This window comes from Strix aluco, chromosome 18 (genome assembly GCF_031877795.1).
Source record: "Strix aluco isolate bStrAlu1 chromosome 18, bStrAlu1.hap1, whole genome shotgun sequence".
Classification (NCBI taxonomy): domain Eukaryota; kingdom Metazoa; phylum Chordata; class Aves; order Strigiformes; family Strigidae; genus Strix; species Strix aluco.
This window is the reverse complement of record NC_133948.1, coordinates 11,036,776-11,057,190: the sequence shown is the minus strand read 5'-3', so window position 1 is coordinate 11,057,190 and position 20,415 is coordinate 11,036,776. Positions and strand designations below refer to the sequence as shown.

The 20,415-nt window shown below is 36.7% G+C and overlaps 1 protein-coding gene across 4 annotated transcripts in view; it reads right to left on the bottom strand.

Annotated features, from left to right (window-relative positions):
- Positions 1-20,415, bottom strand: part of CABIN1 (calcineurin binding protein 1) — a 119,943-nt gene that overhangs the window by 93,466 nt on the left and 6,062 nt on the right. For 2 of the 4 annotated variants that reach the window (XM_074843730.1, XM_074843732.1), the window contains exons 9-20: positions 18,768-18,917; positions 17,414-17,706; positions 16,190-16,358; positions 15,609-15,745; positions 15,000-15,217; positions 13,094-13,172; positions 12,672-12,859; positions 11,270-11,419; positions 9,881-10,075; positions 8,529-8,765; positions 6,883-7,036; positions 6,531-6,646 (exon numbers count right to left, since the gene is read on the bottom strand). In XM_074843730.1, coding sequence (XP_074699831.1) covers positions 6,531-6,646; positions 6,883-7,036; positions 8,529-8,765; positions 9,881-10,075; positions 11,270-11,419; positions 12,672-12,859; positions 13,094-13,172; positions 15,000-15,217; positions 15,609-15,745; positions 16,190-16,358; positions 17,414-17,706; positions 18,768-18,917 — 2,086 coding nt within the window. The remainder of the gene's footprint in view (positions 1-6,530; positions 6,647-6,882; positions 7,037-8,528; positions 8,766-9,880; positions 10,076-11,269; positions 11,420-12,671; positions 12,860-13,093; positions 13,173-14,999; positions 15,218-15,608; positions 15,746-16,189; positions 16,359-17,413; positions 17,707-18,767; positions 18,918-20,415) is intronic. The other 2 variants (XM_074843731.1, XM_074843734.1) reach the window with 1 other exon arrangement.

The following is a 20,415-nucleotide window of genomic DNA, read 5'->3' as shown; positions in this document are numbered from 1 at the left end:
ACAGAAGAATTTCTGCCCTAATTCACAAACATCAATTTCCTCCACATGGAAAAAGGGTGAAGGAGAGGACTTTGCAGAAAAAGAAGGGATGGGTAATGAAAATCTGGCTAGAAGGAATATAGAATTGCACAGTATGAATAGTACTATACAGATGGCTACACACCAAAGAAAGTGGCTGGATTGATCCCAAATGACTAAACACTGTAGCAAGTTGCTATCTTTAACTTCAATATTACAAGAAAAGGTACCCATCAGTAGCACATTTTGGAAGATGCTATTACTCTAAAACATTCATTAAAGAAAACTGCAACGGAATGCCAAAAGACAAAAGGTAATTCTTTGAAAATTTTCACTAAGCTTCCTTAAAAAGCAAACCAAAAAAGAACACATTTCAGGAAGATATTTCGAAGTCAATAATCTTTGTAGTGGGGTTTTGGATCTTTACTTCAAAACCAAACCAAAACAAAACTTAATCACTGAGGTTTAAGACTCAATTCCAACACGTTTCACTATGAAATGCAAATTAAAAAATGAAATATTTAAGTAGAAATTACATTCATAATACCTTACACATCCAACAGCAATATGTCGTGTGTGTGTCCTCAGTATCAGAGTGCACCTGTTTTATCTAAAGAAAACTCATTTGAGGTGGTAGAAGAGAAATGCTTCTATGGTCATTTGGGAGACTGAAGGGTACAAAAAAATACCAAGTTCTCCACTGTGGTTTGCCTCTAAAGTTTTAGTAAGCTGTATACTACCAGGAGAGTTCTGTTAACTTATAAATAATTTCCTTTAACATTTTTCCTTTGATAGAAACCATCAACTTTCATTTATTCATTTTAGTAAGATCTGACTTCTTCAAACTAGCCACACCCATTCCTCAACACACTGGTTAACTTAGAAGTTTCCTCAACTGAAATTTTGCAGTCATAAATTGGAAATGTAAAACATTCACCTATTTGCAATTTGTATAACAGCTCATTACTTCTACAGTACTTTAGCTGCCTGGTTCTCACCATTTATCATTTTTCAACATCTAGGATTGTAAACTCAGTTATTTATGCATTCGATGCATGCTACAAGAAGCTTCTCATCATGACTGGCTTTCCTCGCACTACAAACATTGCACATCATCACAACGCAAAATTCTGTCATTCTACATGTAAGATGCTCGTTTGTAAGTGCTAGGATTAACTATAAGATGTTAATTCTCTTCTGCTTAAGAGATCTGTGCTAAGAACAAGGTACCATTTATTAACAGCCAAAACCCTGAGAAATAAGAGTAAAGACAATTCTCAGAAGGCACTTCAATGAAATTTTGAGTCACAGCCATCATCTCTGAGTCGCAGCAGACACCTTATTTCTACTACTTTTCCTGTAAGAAACAACATTTGGACTTTACGAGAAGTGTAGATAAGTAAGTTGAAAAGGAGATATAAGCATCACAGGATACTGTAACAGAAGTATGATATTCCTACTTCTAGTATGTGATTTGTATAAAAATCACATCTAACACCAGTACCAGAATTCTCACTTGAACAGTGTTCAAAACAATTGCTTGTGTTCTTATTCAGCTTTTCAATTCTTGGCAGTAACCCAGAATTGTTCTTAATAATTCAGACTTTGACTATTGGACTTTGACCACACCTTTGTTTAACATTCCTGAAGCTGCCTTTCTCTTCAAATAATTAATCCCATTTTATCTTAGTCTTTCCTTACCCTTCCATCCAAGACCTTCTCGTCTCTGAAAACTAAATTATTGTGCTCAATAATACCATATTATATTTTAGTTTAAGTGGGTGATTCTGTGACTGACAACTGAAGATTTTGTTCAAAGTACCTGATGACATTTGCAAAGATCTAGCTGTAAATACATTCAGAGCTCTCAATTATCTGTAGTTTATCCAGGTTCACGGGGCATACTATCAGACTCCCCAGGCTGTGGATCCAGGCACACTATACAGGCACAATTTAGATTCATCACTCGGGAGCACTGCATCTGAGAGCAAGCCTGAGTCTGGAAACAGGCCATCTATTTTCATGAAGCACAGTGCCTGAGCTAATAAGCCCTCTGGCCCCAAGGCAGATCCATGCAGAGGCAACTCAGGTGTATCAGCATTATGCTCCTAATGCCAGGGAGACTGAGGACAGTAGGATGCAGAGATAATCTAATAGTTCCACACTGAATCAGCCTCAGTTCAAACACTGTTCATTAGCTCCAGCCCTACCAGGGTGAGTCGACTCCTGCAGAACCCCTCAGGCTCTCTGTGCCATCCTTCCCAGCTGTCTAAATTACTGTCCTAGACACACTGCTGCTCAAATGCAGAGGTAGATGGGCTCTGGCACTGAGCTGTGGCTAATAAGCTCCAGGGAGTGCTGAGAAGGGAAATTAAGAGATTCCTGAGCAGCTCTATGCAGAACTAATCATGATTTCCTCTTGGCTGAAGGTAATAAACCTCAGTGAAGTCAAGCTGAATCTGTAAAGTGCCACTGAAATATCCCTGTAGAGCACAGCCCAATGAGTATTATCTGGGTTTTGCCAACAGCCAGGCTACCCCCGACTGTCAGTTCTCTGCACAGCAAAAAGCTGACCGCGCTTCCATTTCTAAGCTAAGGATAAATGAGGAAACAGCAACACACATAGAAATATTCTCCTTCAACCATGGGAAATTTCTTTTATGGTGTAACAACTAGACCTCAAGGAATAATCATAAAAAGGTCAACAATGGATGGGTAACTCCTTTCATCTAATAATGCTACAGCATTACTGCCCAGACACCCATTTCTGGAGCATATTAAATCTTCTCACACAGCCATCTGAACAACCGAGCAAAGGAGAGCCCTCAGATGCAGGGAAGTGAAGGACTGAAGTAATTCTTCATTCTCATCATCTCTGTTCAACAGATGAACTCTGTATGTATATCTGAAGTTACATTTAGTTAATAACATGAAAACAATATAATTACTATTTTTTTCAGTCTGGGGTATAAAATCAAGGCAGGTATAATCAAACAAGTCAAATTTATCAACAGCAGAACAGCTAAATATATCATAGCTTCAGGACCAAATCCGGGTAACACCACACGGTCTGGGAGCAATCAATAGCATTCCAGATACATAAGTGAGGACAGATGATGGCCTGCAAATCTTTACTTCGGCTATTTGGAAAAAACAAACAACCAAGTTTAACCGCAAAATTCAAAACTGAATTTTCCCGGCTGACATTTAAATATGCTCTTTTTCACATGTTAAATAGTATCTACCTATACTGAAAATATGCAAACTTTACATCACACTTGATAAATTCAGTTCTGCAAAGTGAGCTACTTATTTAGAATCACTGAGACAATATCAATATGGAATCCCACCAGGTTATTTTAGTAGCAGTTTTAAAGAAGTAACACTACAGTTTTTCTGAGCTTGTGAATGATGTACAGCACTATCAGACCAGTTGGTTATTCCTACTTCTCTTTCAAATCCTAGAAACAACATAAAATATTGGTGCAAGAAGCAAAACAGAGGAGAAAAATCAGAAGAAAACAATTATTCTTCTCAGCTAGGTAAGTCCACAGAACAATAGGAACTATGACAGGAAACAAACTGTTCTCAGATTTATTTTCAATTTTATATCAAACACTCAAGAGTTCATTTCTATTACCAGATTTTAGAAACCTGACTTCCACAGAACATAACTTTTTTATTCTAATACTTAGGTATGCTGTCATTCTTCTTACATTCATTATGCTTAATTTTTCTTTTCTTTGAGTTCTCACAATTAATATTTTTGACTATCATTTTGATTACTGAACATAAATGAGCATGATTATTGCCTTTCTGAGAAAAAAATCACCCTTCAGCATATTTTTAAAATCAAAGACTATACCCACATTATTTCACTTAAAGGTCACTAATACTTGAAACTTGGTCTCACAGTCTCTGATGACAGAAAAATATCCTTAAAAATTTAATTTTGTTTTATACGAATTTAAAACACTTCAAGCTTCATCTGAAAGCAACAGTTATAGTATTTTTTGTTATAAAAATAAAAAAGTCCATGTACTGAGTTGCTCAGCTTTGCTGCCAGCTATCCACATCTCTGCTGCATCCGTTTTTATAATTACATATAATAACATCTTTGACAACATGATAAGGGATGTCAAGGATAATCACTCCACCCCTTTCAGCACAAATAAAGACTTCCACCCAAGTTCTTTCTGTATCTTGACCTACCAACATTTGTGTTCAGTAGAACAACAAAACAAAAATCAAAACCTACGAAAAAGCCTACAATGAATAAAATAAGTTATGCAATGCTTCACAAAAGCTTTAAAAAAAAGTCTTTTCTGCATTTTTACTTCATATGAATGATTAGATTATCCTTCAAAGCACAGGATGGTTATCTTTAGCAGTATCTAAATTTTGCATAACTTCAGAGGTATTATACATTATGAATTCATGACGAATTCAGCATTGTTCAACAGGAAACATCTGAAGTGGCTACATACGACACTAAGTATTTCCCTTTCCCTTTCCTCCTTCAGTCCTTTATTTTAAATCCCTTTTATCCTCATGTTATTGGAATGGGAGAAAAAAAAGTAGGCCTGAGTCTAATTGAGGCTGATTAACATACATGGGAGGAAGCAAAAGTTTTCATTGTCATGTCATGTCTGTCTCACCTATGCATAACTGAGTAGAATTCTGTTTCTAATACCTTCAATTATGAGTGTTAAATCTAATTAACTGCAAAATCCTTAACAAATATTTGAACTCTGCAGAAGTAAAGCCATGGTATACAAGAAAACTGGTCTCTCTCACGAAGAAGAGCTATGCAACATTATTGGCAATCACTTTAACACCGTTTTTCCACTCAAGATATTTGGTACTCATTTCTGGGGAATTAACTGGCCCATTCTCCATGCTATGGTTTGGTTACTTTCTGGCATCACACTCCTTGTGGGGAACCAGGGTTGGTTATCTGCTCCTACAGCAAACTTTGCTAAGTGTTTGAAGAAAGACTGAAGTGCACACCTACCAGAACGCACTGCTGAGATGGCACACACCTCTTGCCCAAAGTTTGCCATTTCCATCCTGCCTAACTTACCTCCTGGTTGGGGGACAAAAGCCATGCTCACTGCTGAAATATTGGAGCAGGAAGCATGCTCCATCCACACAGACAGCTCACCTTCCAGCAAGACATTTGAGAGATAAGCAAAAAAGATGGGATTTTCTGTTTTGTCTGTTATTTTTCCTGACGTTCCTCATGCTCCCTCCCTCTCTCTCTAGCTAGTAGACCTGGGGTGATTGCTCACCTTCAACAATTGTGAGTTTAGAATTGTTACTCTTAATTCTCAGAAGACAGCTGAAAATTAAGTGTTCTTACCAAGTAAAATGCTATTTGAATATCTAAAATAAAATTTTGAATTTAAATCAGAGTAAACCTTTGCTGCAAGTAGGGCAGGGGTGTGGCTGAGCTACCAGACACAAAAGGAGAAGATAAAACTGGATATAGATTCAGTATTCAGGTATTCCCTTTCCACAGGTCACAAGCTGCAAGCACTTTTATATGTTCATTACCAAAAATAAAACCCAAACAACCTCTGATTTTACCACAGGAAAGAATATACAACAATGACGAATTACTATATTACCAGTCATCTTGATGAATGCTGATAAGCACCAGAAATTTTTGTTAGCTTCAAACTGAGGAGGGGAGACCTTATCACCATGTTCCAGTATTTAAAGGGTGGCTACAAGAAGATGGAGACTCCCTTTTTACAAAGAGCCACATAGAAAAGACAAGGGGTAATGTGTACAAGTTATTCCTGGGGAGATTCCAATGGAACACAAGAGGAAAATTTTTCACAATGAGAACAATCAGCCACTGGAATAATCTCCCCAGGGAAGTGGTGGATTCCCCAACATTGGACACTTAAGATTCGGCTGGACAGGGGCTGGGCCAGCTTGTCTAGATCATGCTTTTGCCAAGAAAGGTTGGACCAGATGATCCTTGAGGTCCCTTCCAACCTCATATTCTGTGATTACCTCTGTTTATTTTTAAAGAGCAGAAGATGCATCTTCCAAAGCTAAACACCACAAAATTCAAGTCATTCAACTGAAGTTTTATCACGATCAGTGGCTGATACAGAGCTGCATTTCTCCTAAGTACTCTGAATAATCACTTAACACTTTTCCAGTGCTTTCTCTTTCAGGGCAAGGTAGACATTTACTAATTCCCATTTAAGATGTTTTTATAGTACAGAGTTGGTTATCCAAAGGCATCTCTTGTCTGACAAGAAGTCCTGTTTAGAAAGCATACCAATGGTCTGCAATAACAAGCCTTTGCTATTCAAATTAAACTTTGCCTGGGAGAAGGAGGAAAGTGGATTTAAAAGTGTATTTTTAACATGAAGACAAGGCAATAAACAATCTAATATAACTTTGAAGTTGTTCTCAGCTTTGAGATGGGGCTTGGCCAGATGACTTTCAGAGGTCCCTTCCAACCTCAATTATTCTATGATGCTAACACTTACATAGAACTTGAGAAGAGCACCATCTGAATTGCAACACCAGGATCTTCTTCCCAAATACTCATGAGCAGTGTTCAGCAGCATGAGTGAAGAAGGCAACATAGGGGTATCAGGACTCACTGGAAGAAAAAGGTTGGTAAGTACTTAAGTAGCTCAGAAATGAGTTAAATCCAACTAGCAAACACTTCATCTGACAAAACAAGTTTCATCTGTAATAAGAAAGTGATGTTTGCAAACCCCTCTACTCCCTTCAGACAGCAAGATAAGACAACAAACAAGTATTTTCCTATTTACATTCCAGAGCAAGATGGCAAGGAGCTCAGCTCCAATATGTAAAAGTGACTAATTAACCCACCTTCTTCTACTTGGTTCTGCTGCTGCTGGCAGCAAAGGGTTCGAAAAGATTCTTCCTCACACTGGATGATCCTGTGCAGGATAATCCATGGAAGCACTGAGGAGACGTATGGTTCTTTTGATTCTTCCTGGACTGCCATGCTGCAGTCTACGATCTAATAAAGAAACACACATTATACAGGCAAAGTGATACAAAATAAACATCAGGTGTGAATCCTTTCCAACAACCCAAAGTTGGTAATGTATTTCATCCTAAGGAAATAATCTAAAGTTGAGTCTCAGCTTCTCACAATGAGTGGCAGTAAAAGTCCTACAGATTAGATCAACTCATATGGGGAAAGGTAGAAGATCATTTCCCCTACCCTGACACTCCTCTTGCACCATCATTTCCCAATTAGTTATTTCTCTGGTAATACCACATACAAACAATTCAAAGCAAGCAAATGCGCAGCATAAATTCTTAGTGTTAGTAGGCCTCGTTACTGTACAAAAAAATTTATCTACAACCCAGCAAGGAAACAGAACTTAGTTAAAAATTCGTGAATTCTTTACCAGGTCATACAACAACTGTTAAAGACCAACTAGAATCATTAACAGATGCTCTATAACTGATATAACTGAATAAATTCTGAGCAACACAATGCCATGTCATGGAACCGTTGTTGTAGCATTTCCCATAGACAACTGCCCATTTTATTGCCACAGTGCCAGAAATTTCTAAAGTCCTACACTTTCTTCACATTCTTTCACACATGCAACAGTTTTGCTGTTGGTATTTATGTAGATGAAAAATCGTATTTATTATTACTACAGAAACCATTTAGGATAATACTCTGATGTCCAGAATTCCATTACATTCCATAACATAGAGACACACATAAAACTTTACACAATGAGAGTATGATTTTGTGAGTAGTGAAGGTCCTTGGTTTTTACTGAACTAAACACAGATGTAAAAGTTGCAAGCACAGTGAATTTTGACATTAACTAGACTAGCTTAACAGAACTGAGAGTCTGCCATTTGTTACCTGGACTGAAAAATATTCATTCAATAGTTTTAAGGTCTGAAAGTACTTTTTTTAAAAGGCTAAAATCAGCTGTATTCATAACACTAGAAACAGTCCATACATCACTTTTTTCCCTGCACTCTTCTCATCACCCTCTCTGTTTTTACTGGAAAAACCCTTAGCTTGGCCTGCACTTGCAAGCAACTCTACCCTGTTCATCAGGCTTATGGGATCTTGCCTTCTGGCCCAGAGCACATACAGCCAAGATCAGTGCCATAACTTACAAACTGCACACAGCCAGCTCAAACAGTCTTCACATTATCACCACTTCAAATAGTGTAAGAAAGTAGTGTTGTTCCTTGTGTTATCTTACTACCGTTCCTTGATTATTTTAGGCAGCTTAGTGTTTGAAAGTACCTGCTATTCCTGATTCTAGCACAGGTGTGCTCAGTGCATCTCTAACATACTGAAATGAAAGTGAAGACTGTGAAGGTAATGCTCATCTTCTCTCAACCCTCCCCCAACAAATATGTAACCTAAAACATCACTGCGAGTGGGTGGCAATTCAGACAGCAGCTGTATCATGTCTGAAGGTCTGTAGCACACAATACCTCTTTCTTAGTGCAAGTGAACAGGTTACCTGAATCAGGTTGTTTGTTAATCGAACCAGGCTTGGTGTTACAGAGGAGTCTTTTAGGATGGTGTTGACTGATGATAATGAAGTATCTATTCCTGTGAGCAGCTGTGTTACCGTAGCAACCCACTCTTCCTTAGCAGAGGCTGTTGTCGTATTAATCATCTGCTGAACTGCTTCATTCAAGGCAACTTCTGAGTGTTCAAAGCATTGCTTGTAATCTTTCAGTTTGAGCAGGGAGTCCTAGGGAATGTAAATATGAAAAAAAAATATTATAAGGATGAAGGGTTTATTTGAAACCATGAATGTACAGCAGGACAAAGCAATACACTATATATGGTTACTTTGGTTACTTTAATGAAATGGTAGCAGAACACTTTTAAACATGACATTAAAAAAGGATAATAGGACGTGCATGGAGCCTGAATGACAAATATACAGGTAGGATCTAAATTTCAAAAAAATCATCACTTAATCCTCCTGCTTTAATATGAGATGCAAGAAAAAAAAAAAAAAGATTCAGGAAAGGGGTGGCCATAGGTCTAAAATTCTCATGACATGCAGTTGAATAGAGGGCCTACAGAAACAGGATTTGGATCTTTATAATCTTGTGCTAGCATTTTATTACTTCATAAATAACAACATGCAACTATAAGGCTAGCATCCTCCCGCTTCTTTCTACTCTGCCAAGTTTGGGTCACAAGATGGCATGGAGGCTGTAGGATTTGGTCCAGTCCAGTTAAAAGAGTATTGATCTTTTTCTGTGGAACCTTTTTTTTTTTCTTCCCCAAAGAACCCGACAGGCTCAAATTGTTCCTGTAGCTGAGCTCATTGGTACACTTATTTTCATAGTGTCAAAAGGACTAGATCTACAGCAATTATATGGGATGTAGCTATCAATAGTTTGTCATTCATGCAGGACAGATACACTACATCGTAAAAATCATTCATATGCTAGATAACTTTTAAGTTTCAGAATGGTTGTAAATTACCATATAGTTAACATCAGCAAAAGCAGGAAGTATTCACAGCACATGCAGATAGCATGAATCCATCCATAAGATCTCTCTGCAAATGATTCAAGTTTATTTGAATTTACAATTTTTCTGGCCACTTCATCTAGGCCTCAGACATCTTACATCTTTAGCCACACTCTCAGTTAGCAAAAGCTGGCATATTGCTAATGATGTCAATAAAGCTATGCTGGTCAGACCATTCACAGATTTAGTTCCACATTTTGCTTTGTAAATAAGACTCATAAACCATTAACACCCACTCTAGGAATCCTTTCATCCTGTTTTCAGGAATAAGTCTTAATCCCTTATTATAAAAGATTTTTTTCAAGAAACAAAACAAACCTGTAGGAGAAGCAGCTGTGCTGGTCTCTCTGGTATGGATGTTACAAATTCCAGATGTTTTGCTCTGTCATAACCATTAAAGCATAATGTTGGACGAAGCAGATGCACTACTGCATTATAATCCCCTGCCTCATACAGTCGCTGGATCTCTTCCAAAGACTGGCATCTCTCCAGAGATTTTAGGTTCTTTTCAATCTGCAAACATTACAGATGGCACAATCCAACTTTCATTTTGTCTTCATGTACATTTGACTACTGACATTTCTCCTAGCAGTTTAACTGTAAAGCTATGTGAACTCTACAGCTACATCCAGGAATATAAACCAGGAAAAAAACACCTACTATGTAACACTTTACCCATTCCACAGATTTTTAATTATTACATAGTACGTGACTTTAGTGCTATGATGACTAGAACTTTTTTGCCTCAAATCCCAGAATCACACATTTCTACACTGCAAGAATGCATCTATCAGATGAACTTCAAAGTGAAGATGGCATCTCCTGTGTTGGAGTTCATCCCCCAAAACTGCATCAGAAAGAAGATGGACATCCCTTTAGGTGTACACAAATGGTTACATGGAAAACAGACTGCTGAAGTAAAGAGCTCATTAAAGCAAAGGTGAAATTTATCTTTAAGAACAGAAAATAAAACATTAATCTAATCATAAAATGGTTTGGCATGGAAGGGACCATGGACAGGGACACCTTCCACTAGACCAGGTTGCTCAAAGCCCGGTCCAATCTGGCCTTAAACACTGTCAGGGAGGGGGCAGCCACAACCTCTCTGGGCAACCTGCGCCAGTGTCTCACCACCCTCACAAGGAAGAATTTCTTCCTTATATCTAATTTAAATCCACCCTCTTTCAGTTTAAAACTGCTACCCCTCATCCTATCACTACACTCCCTGATAGATCCCTCCCCACCTTTCCTGTAGCCTCCTTTAAGCCCTGGAAGGCTGCTATAAGGTCTCCCCAGAGCCAAAGATGCCCTTCCCCTTCTTTGACAGATGGGTCCCTCAGCCCCCAGTAGGCCACGTTTCTCATAACAAGTCCCATGGTCTAAGGAGCCAAACCGCTGTGGCACCAGTCCCATAACCAACTGCTGATTTGTTAATAATCTAGTGTTCTACATGCAGCTGCTCTAATATTTTTATTTTGCATAAAAGCAATCTTAAGTTGTACAGGACCAACAGATCCAGAAGGTGTCTTTTTGAAAAGGAGATGATGGCCTTGACATTGTCATTAAACTACAAACCTGTCCTTCCACTCTTAGAAAAATTCTGGGACAGACAGAGTAAAGTTCCATCACAAAAGAGCTAATTCATAGATAACCTTTGAAACTGGGAGGGATGGAGTGGGGCGAATACACCTGCAAATCAATTCTTACCTCTTCTAAAGAAACAACAGAATCAACATGTAGATTAGGTAACCGTATTACAATGCTGCATTCATTGCCAGCTTTAGCTTGCATTGTAGTGGAGTTCTGTAGCATTTCAGTGCAGATATCATAGTTTTCAAGGGCCTGTTCCATGTCTCCCTACAGAAACAGTAGAGAGGAAACAAAAACAAAAAACCCCTAGAGTTCTGTCTGCAGTAAGGATTTCTAAAGCATGTAGAAAATGTTTAAATTCAATGCAGGCACTGCCAGTGTGACTACTGCACATCCTCCTAAATAAAAAACAAATCCAACTGACAATCTCAAATTTTAAAAAAAAAAGCAGCAAATCTTACCAGTGACTTTAACAACAGATAAAACAAATCGGAGAAATAGAATTCTGCTCGCGTAAATTTGAAAGATTAACTTGGATTGCTAAAATCCCTTTCCTTCAGAACATGGAAGAGTAAATCAGTAGAAATAACTCTTCCATTTGTGCAAATAAAAACAGAGTCAAGAAACATTCTTATATTCTGCAAAGTGAATGGATTCTACTTGCTTTGTCCAGCTGAAGTAGATATTGAAGTTGAGTGGTCAAGAATGGAATGCAAGCTGCACAGGCAAAATATAACTGTATATCTAAAGAAAAAATGGCAGTAGGTGTAAAGGAACTCTCATTTTTCCTCAAGTAAGTTTATTAGAAAGGAATCCTTAGATACAAAAAATAAAAATGGAAGGAACTGATTAGTTCACACTTATGAAACTGACTCACATTATTAGTTGACAATTGACTTAAACATAATTGATGCATAAACAAACTCTTTGATGTCCTGAGGAAGCAACACCTGAAGGGAAAAAAAGTCTGGGATCAAATAAAATTTCTTTCAAATTATTCCCTTAGTGAAATGTTTAAAACCCTCTGCTTCAAAATCTGCATATTAAATTAAATGTCTCCAAAAGAAGAATCATGCTACCTTGAAAAAGCAGAGGGGAGAGTAATTAAACACAAAGTCTGCTTCAGCTGGAAGCTGCATTTTGAACTGTCTGGGACTTTGATAGTATCCACTAGTCCAGGTGCCAAAAAAAATCCATGTTCTGCAGCTACCCAATACCACTCCAAATAACTTTGGTTCAAATTTTTTTTAAGCTGAACACAAGCTAATTTAAACAAAGAATTACATATTACATATATCTGAATATTAGCTTAGCATGTGAGACCTCCTACTTCATTTCCACCTCTACCCTCAGGGATAGTTAATTATATTAAAAAGTAAAACAAAATCACCATGTTTTGAGCTGATTTTATCCACACGCTTAAATGAGCTTAAATTCTCAAATCAGCTGTAGTATCTCTGAACAACACTGATTTTAATTTAGAAAAAGTTTTATTTGTTAAACCAAATGTAGAACAAACCTGCAGTGCTAGAAAGCGAGCTTTCAGCCAATACACTCGAGTGACAAATTCCATCCAGCCTTCCTCAAATAAATCTCGCTGTGAGGATGCAAATGACAGCTGCAACAGGTCTCCCAAGAAATGAGTTCCTGGGAAGTCAGGACCAAACTTTCCATTCACAGAGGCAGCAGGGCAATTTCGTGGAGAAACTGCAAATCAATTAATTACATGTTATCATAAAGGTACTAACACCCCACGAAAAGAGTCCCACATACTAGTATTTCAAAAGTACAGATCTACTTTAAGGCAAGCAATTGACAGACCAAGAAAATATAGATCTGAAAGAGACTCATTAAGAAAAAAATCCAATGAATTCCTGGAAACATTTCTTCATATATTGTAAGTGTTTTTAGAGTCTGAAGAAAGTAACACCCAGTTCTCACCTGCAGAGCTCTTCCCTTTCGTCAACAGCCATTGATCTAATTGTAGTTCCATGCAAGAAAGGCTCATCAACATCATATCCTTAGAAAAAGTATAAAGATATCAAAAAAAAAGCATACAGAAAGAAATACATTATAAGAAGAATGAAAAAAAAAAAATCACCACTACATTTGCAATTTACTTCAAAGAAAACCTTCAACTTGTCCTCTTGGGATTTCTATTCCCAAGCTATAACTAATTCTTCCTCTGTCTTGAGGTATATAATAGCATTTACAAATCAACAGGTACAAAACAAAACAATACTTAAAAGGACCATTAAAAAAAGTAAAAATCTCAGCTCATAAAAGAAGTCAGTCAGGACAGCATTGCCTGATGCTAGAAAAAAGTGACATCCTTATTTTTGTATCTGGCTGAAATAAAACTATATTAAATTGCTAAACCATGCTAAAAGCATGTTTCCAGAATATAGCAGAAGTACTGATATTTGAGAAAAAAAGTCTATATCCTATATTGTTTCCAGTATTTGTCTCCAAAAGACTGAGCATGTACTCCAGTCTTATCAGCTTATTAATGCTTGCTGGATAAAGTTCAGGAGTATATTAAAAATCACATCACCATGGATCTCTGCCAGGTAGTTTTGTGCAGTGAAGAATACACTATTTTCTGATTAAGTTCATAGGAATAAGAGCTACAGGTCCAGCTGTAAAAACCAGATGCTTGTGAAAAGGTTCAAAAGTCCACGTTACCAGAATAGCCCCTTACGATCTTAAAAAACAGAATTTATTACACTCAAGGTACTTGCAGATAAAGTTTAAAATAAATTCAAGGACAAGCATGAGGACAGTGATTTTTAATAGCATAGCTACAAAGTCTTGAATTTTTAAATTTTTACATACAAGCAAGCAGTTATGCAGTCATAATGAGAACCAAGGGAATAATTTATAAATATATTTACATTTGTTTAAAAAAGGGTATGTATATATGAAAAATATACAGAAATAGAAAAGTCACAGGATGTATAAAAAAATTTAACATCTGCTACATAGCAATACTTTGTTTTGTAAACTAAGTCAACAGAGCATAGTTTTCAGAACTCATTTTTCATTTGCAAAGAGTAGAAACACTGTTGATCTGAAAAAAAAAAAATTTCAAACTCCAGTCATACCAAAGGCAAATAACTCTCCAAATGAATATACACTGCTAACATTGAAAAGATAACATAGGCAGGCTCAGTGGACAAAAAGTACTGGTTTTATAATTCATCTTGACCCATCATCTTGGGTCACTAAGATGGTTTAACATTAATTTAACGAACTTACCATTTTTTCTGTTTGCATTTGTGAAAACTACATATTTATAAAGGTAATAAAATGGTGACGCTGGGGGGGTTGGGGTTGTTTCTGTTTGGGTTTTTGTTTTGTTTTTACTGTAAATTGCAGGTTATTTTTAAACTAAAGCGTATTTACTCTATTTAGAGCAGAAATGCTGACCCTCAATCAGGCAGTGTGAACAGAGCAGCCTCTCTACTCAACTGATGACAAAACTTTGTGTAGTATGAGAAGCAAAGGGAGGGAAGAAAAAGAAAGAGCAATGACAGAGTAATGGAATAAAATGTATTTGCATCTGTAGTATTTACATTAAGACTATACACATATGTGCATATATATGCACACATCTTGTGTATGGGGTATATTTGCATATAGCATCACCCAGATATGTTCAGAAAGAAACAACTACGTGAGCTGCAGTATACCACAGTTCATGGAAGATGCAACAGCTAGGACACGCAGCTCCCCAGACAGAGCTAAGCAAAACCTCCGTCTAATTGCTGGATTTCAGGTAGGTACTTTTGGTACACAGAGAGCAACAGAGCAGCAAATAGAAATAAAAGGAAAAGTGCTTCATTACCTTGATATGCTGATTACTTGAGTCCCTCAGTAATGGATTGGGAAGACTACTACTATGCTTTCTCCAGCTGTTATAGATACTAAGGACCACCTCACACAAGCCAGGAGGCCACTTCACTAGGAACTTCTGGCTGATGACTTTTAGATATCTCATCATCAGCTCCAAGATCCCACCATTGTTCAGGTTATCCAGCAGGAATTCATGAACGTCCTGCTTTTCTGGAAAGCAGACAAACACAAAGCCATACATGTTTAAGGTCAAGGCAGACTATAACTTGAAACAAGTAAGTTTCAACAGTGTTTTACGCACTAATCTTGCAGCAGGTCTCCTGTGCCCCATACATGCAGAATTAAGTTACTGTATTCCAACCTGTTTAAATGGGAAACTCCACACAACAGAGCTCTTGCACACAGTAATGAAGCAGTCCCCAAGACACAAGAATATCACACCTGTTACCAACTGAGATATTTCTATGCCATAAAATTATACTAAATTTAAAATAACATATACTTCTGTATCTTCTAAATATGATGGGAAAATACAGAAAATAAAGCATACAATATGGAAGAAACAACAGAGAAAGAGTGAGGGTTATAACAAAATCCTTACCAGATTCCATAAATGTTGTAGAATCAAATGACATTCTATGTGGTCCAACATGCTGGAAATTCTCCTCTTTGATCTCTGACTGCACCTCATAGTTATTGAAAGGGTCCTCCTCCTCCTCTGGATCTAATTTTCTTAATCTGTGTGAAAGGGGGGCGAAAACAACAGTATCAACAAAATCCTCATTCTTTCTTTCACTAGTCAGTGAACCCTAAACATGGCACACTGAGCATATTTTAACAGTGGAAGTACATTAACTGAAGCAAATTCAGAGATCTACATCCAGTTCCCAAATTTTGTTCAAACCAAGATTACCTTGTTTATCTTATCTATTTTGACATCTGCATTGTCCTCTACATTGATTTCACATTGATAAAAGCTTTCTTATTTTTTAATTAGTTTTTAGTAATTGTTACTAAAACCAGTTTTATTAAATTTATGAGAAGACAATGCATTACATCTGCTTCAAAAACAACATGGGTCTAGTGGTTTTAAATTGGGGCATATCAATCTAACAAAATCCAAACAGCTTCTTCTACTTAGTTCTTGATACTCTCATAATGGAAGATATTGCTGTACAGTACCTGGAAGGAAGGAATTTCACCAACAGCTCTTGAAAGTCAACCTTCTCCTCTTTTTTACACTTGGTGTTCCGGACTCTAGCAGATCTCCTTTTTGCTGTTTCACCAGTATCTTCTGCAATTCTCTTTCGCTTCACACCTTTCTTAGATTTATCACCTGCAGATGTGTCACCTAGAAACAGAATTTAACACACACACACAAAAAAGATACTGACAGGTTAAACTGCCAAACAAAAAGCGGATGATCTTGTTTATTTAAAAAAAATAAGTTATCTGTGCGTGACACTTTATTTTATTCTACAGCAACACCTGAGATTCATTGGTTTCCTTCTGAAGACAGTGCAAAAAAATTAAAAAAATAAAGGAAGATGTCACTAATATAAACTGGTTATGGCATTTTGCATAAAAATGCTGGTCTGAGGCAAGAAGCAGACTTAGTGAAAATTCTGCATTTCATTATTCATTAGAATTCATTATTTTAGTCTTCAAGAAGTTTCTGAAATGGGAATCAGAGGAGTCTGCCTTTAACTCCAGAAACACATATAAATTCTCATGAATATCAACAAAATACTGGTAATTCCTTGATAGTTTTAGACATATAAATAGATGTACATCTACAGTATAAAATATTCAAACCTCTTGCTACAGATTTCAAATAAATATAGCTGACACCTTGGTTCTCTCAGGTTCTTAAAGGTTACACATAAGCAGAATAATAATCCAGTCATCATCTTCTGTCAAAGCTCAGTCATTCCAAGGAGCTCAAGACTCTTCACAACATTAAAAGCTTGATATGCATCACTAATGGAACAGAGTCATGATTCTCCTAATCTTAAAGACTGAGAAACTGAAGTATAAGTCAACAGCACAAAACCAGAAGAGGTTACATAGTCCTGCACTGGAGTAACAACTCAGAACAAATAATCAACCTGACTCAATTCCATTAGATAGGAAAGTAAGTCCACTGTCCTGAACACAGTCCTATATCTTAGTCAGGAATCAGTGATTTTCAGGCAGTTTAGGTGGCTTTCCTTTTCTAATGTGAAGGGTTAACAGAACTTAATTTTATAGAGCTCAACTTCACTTTTCCTATCAGATATCATACATATGCTGAAAAGGTTCTGAATCCACTGACATGCAGTTTAAAGACAGCACTTCCCAAAGAATTCTGTAGTGCTTTTAATATCCAGATAAATAGGAAATATCTTGAATCTTAGACTGAAGTACCTTGCTCACCTACAGTAGCTCCTGGTTCCAATGAATTCTGACTGTGACTTGGAAAGTTGGGTGTCGTTGGAGTAAAAGGTAATACAGGATCTGGCACTGTCACCACTGGATTAGTGCTGACAGGAGTTGGCTGAATAACACTGACAGGAGTAGAGGTAGGAGAAAGAATCAAATGTTGAACTGGGTCTCTGTATTCTGAGAGATCAATTCTCTTTCCCAGACTGGGTCGAGGAGGATCACACGTTGTAAGGTGGTGATACATGGCAAGTAAAGCTTCTCCTAAACACTTCCACCTGCATGTGGAAACACAGTGGCATCACAACATTAATTCTTGTCACATTATTTTCTAAATTGTATTTACAAACCTAACAGCATTCAATATTGTTTTTCTCCAACAGCTAGAGCAGCTGTTCAGTGGGAGAGCAATACACGTTTGAGTGTCAAAGTCTGTCCCATGACTAGAAAAACTGGAGAGTATCTTTCTATATTTTCTGTCACATGGACCACTTTCCGGCCTGGAACAGAGGTCCTTAGGAGCTTTTCTTCTAGAATACACTACTTAGAAAAACAAGAAGAAATGTAGCAGCAGACAAAAGTTTTCAGAGGAAACTAGTGAGTTGGTTGCAGTAGGAAGGAAATGGGAGTCAATAATGTACCTAATCTCAAAAAATGTCTCTAACAAAAAAGGTCTGTGCAGTAGTTGCTGAGGAAATTACTCTATACTGAACCCTAAAAGAAGTAGTGTCAAAGGAACCATTTTCAGGTTCTGCATTCAAACAACAATAAAAAAAATCTCACCCTTATCCACAAGTAGAAGCAACTTCTCTGCAATAGGACCTACACGCGGAGTCCATTAATATTCCATAAAAATATGTGCAATAAAAAAACCAAACCAAAACCCAATCCTTTATGCCCTAATAAAGACATATATAACAACTTATTAGCATTCTTATATCTTGCTGCAAATAAAGAACTGTAATTTTTTCTGAGTTTCCATTATCCCAATTGTAAAAACACTTTTTAAAAAGCTAAAATTTTGAAGTTCACATACAAAGTAGTCATATATGAAAAATCTAATAATACAGTTAGAATGACTGCTAAATCCCCTTTTTTTTAAAAAAAAAACATCACTGGTTTTAATTCAAAGGTTGAAAACTGATAAATATGGGGTTTATACTAAAATCGTTAAACACACCAGACCAATTTATAAATTCATAAAATATGAAAACACTGGGGGGTTGGTTTGTTTTTACAAGAAAAAAAAAGTTTTCTGAAGAAATCTGAAGTGCATCACAGTTGTCAGCATAAGCGGCTTCAGAGAAACTTTTTAAAAAGAGAAAATACAAAGACGTACGTGAAAAAGGGAATTGGCTGGACTAGTCTGAGGTCTGGTTCTCGGTCACGCACTAACAAAGCTTGTCTTTTCTTACGTAGCTCCAGTGCTTCATCTATGATTCTTGCTGTTTCAGCTTCACTCACATTTACATTATGGATAGACATGTCACTAAGAAATAATAAGAAATGAAGAGAAATTAAAGTGTGTGTTTGTTGTTTTTTTTTTTTTTTTTCTTTAAAGCCTGGGGAGATTCATTTGATATCCTCCTACAATGTAACCAAAATAAAGTGTTAAAACAAGCATTCAAATACCATTATTTTACAAACTTTATAGCATGCATATTAGAAGTGTTCACCATCTGAAACCTTTGTTCTGCCTTAAAAATTACGAGATAAAGGGAGATTGTCCTATTTTGTTTTCCAAACACTGAGAAATGAAAGGAAAGCTGGAGGTTTTGGTTTCTGGGACAGAAGCTTTTGGTCCAGAAAAAAAAATTGTACAGCTGAGAAATTCCTTTCACTCTGAAGTGCTGTTTTGAGTAATTCATGTCATCATAAATAAAATTCGGAGTTGAAAATTGTCTTGTATAGTCTGAGTCTAGGAATGAATTCTTGAAAGTGAAAAATAATCCACTTTTTCAGAGATATCACAATCCAGAAATAAAAAACAAGTGGCTAAAAGCCCTGGCTTAGTTCAGCATGTAATTCATTTTAAGAGCCAGACCTAAGGCAGCTTAATAAATCACGGTCTCTATGACTAAACAGGACTTTCTTTTAAAGGGTTACTGCTATACATAGAATCCTACAGCCTTAAAATTTAAGTTATCCTTTCTCTTCTGTATCTTCTAAATACTCAGTATTTTCACATTTTAGATGTTACAGTATAGTAGTCTAAAATGTTAAACATGTTTTTCACTGTTTTACTGCGTAACTTAAGGATGCATGCTAGGATACACATTCCACTTCCATTTACTACACACAACTTACACAGGGTACTGATGTTATCTGCATATGCAGCAATTACTGTATTCAGTGAGAATGAACTATAATTAAACTAAAAATTTAACTTCTTTCTTGAATTCTGCTGACCATCACAGCAACATATTACAGTATCAGAAGCAGCTTTGATGCTGAATGTGCAAAGATCCTGTAAATTCCATGGGTCTCTACTTTCTTTTCCTACTTTCCTTCTACCCACTCATACTATAAAATCCACACAGAAAGGGACAGTCTCCTTTGCAGAGCTACACAATACCAAATTTTTAGCAAAAGTTTTACATATTGCAATTAAAAAAGTAATAATAAAGGACTAAAATCTCAAACATAATATTGCAAAGTATTTTCAGTATTTGCAGTGGTCTGAAAGCTTAATAAACTAAGAATTTCTGCATCTCGGGTACTAGTGAAACATACAAAGTCTTCTGACTGTTCTCATTTGTCAGTGAAAATCAGCAAGACTCCCTGAAACATACTGATATGAGAAAATTGTATCAAGTCCTAAATTTGTAACTGCTTGGAAAAGCAGTAACATGTGTGGGGTTTGGGTTTGGTTGGGGGTTTTTTTTGCTTTTTAATTAGGAAAAGAAAACTAAAATTAATGCTGGAAATATCAGCTGCAAATAAGCGAAATAAAACAAAAGATGATCACAAGAGATCTAGGTATTTGC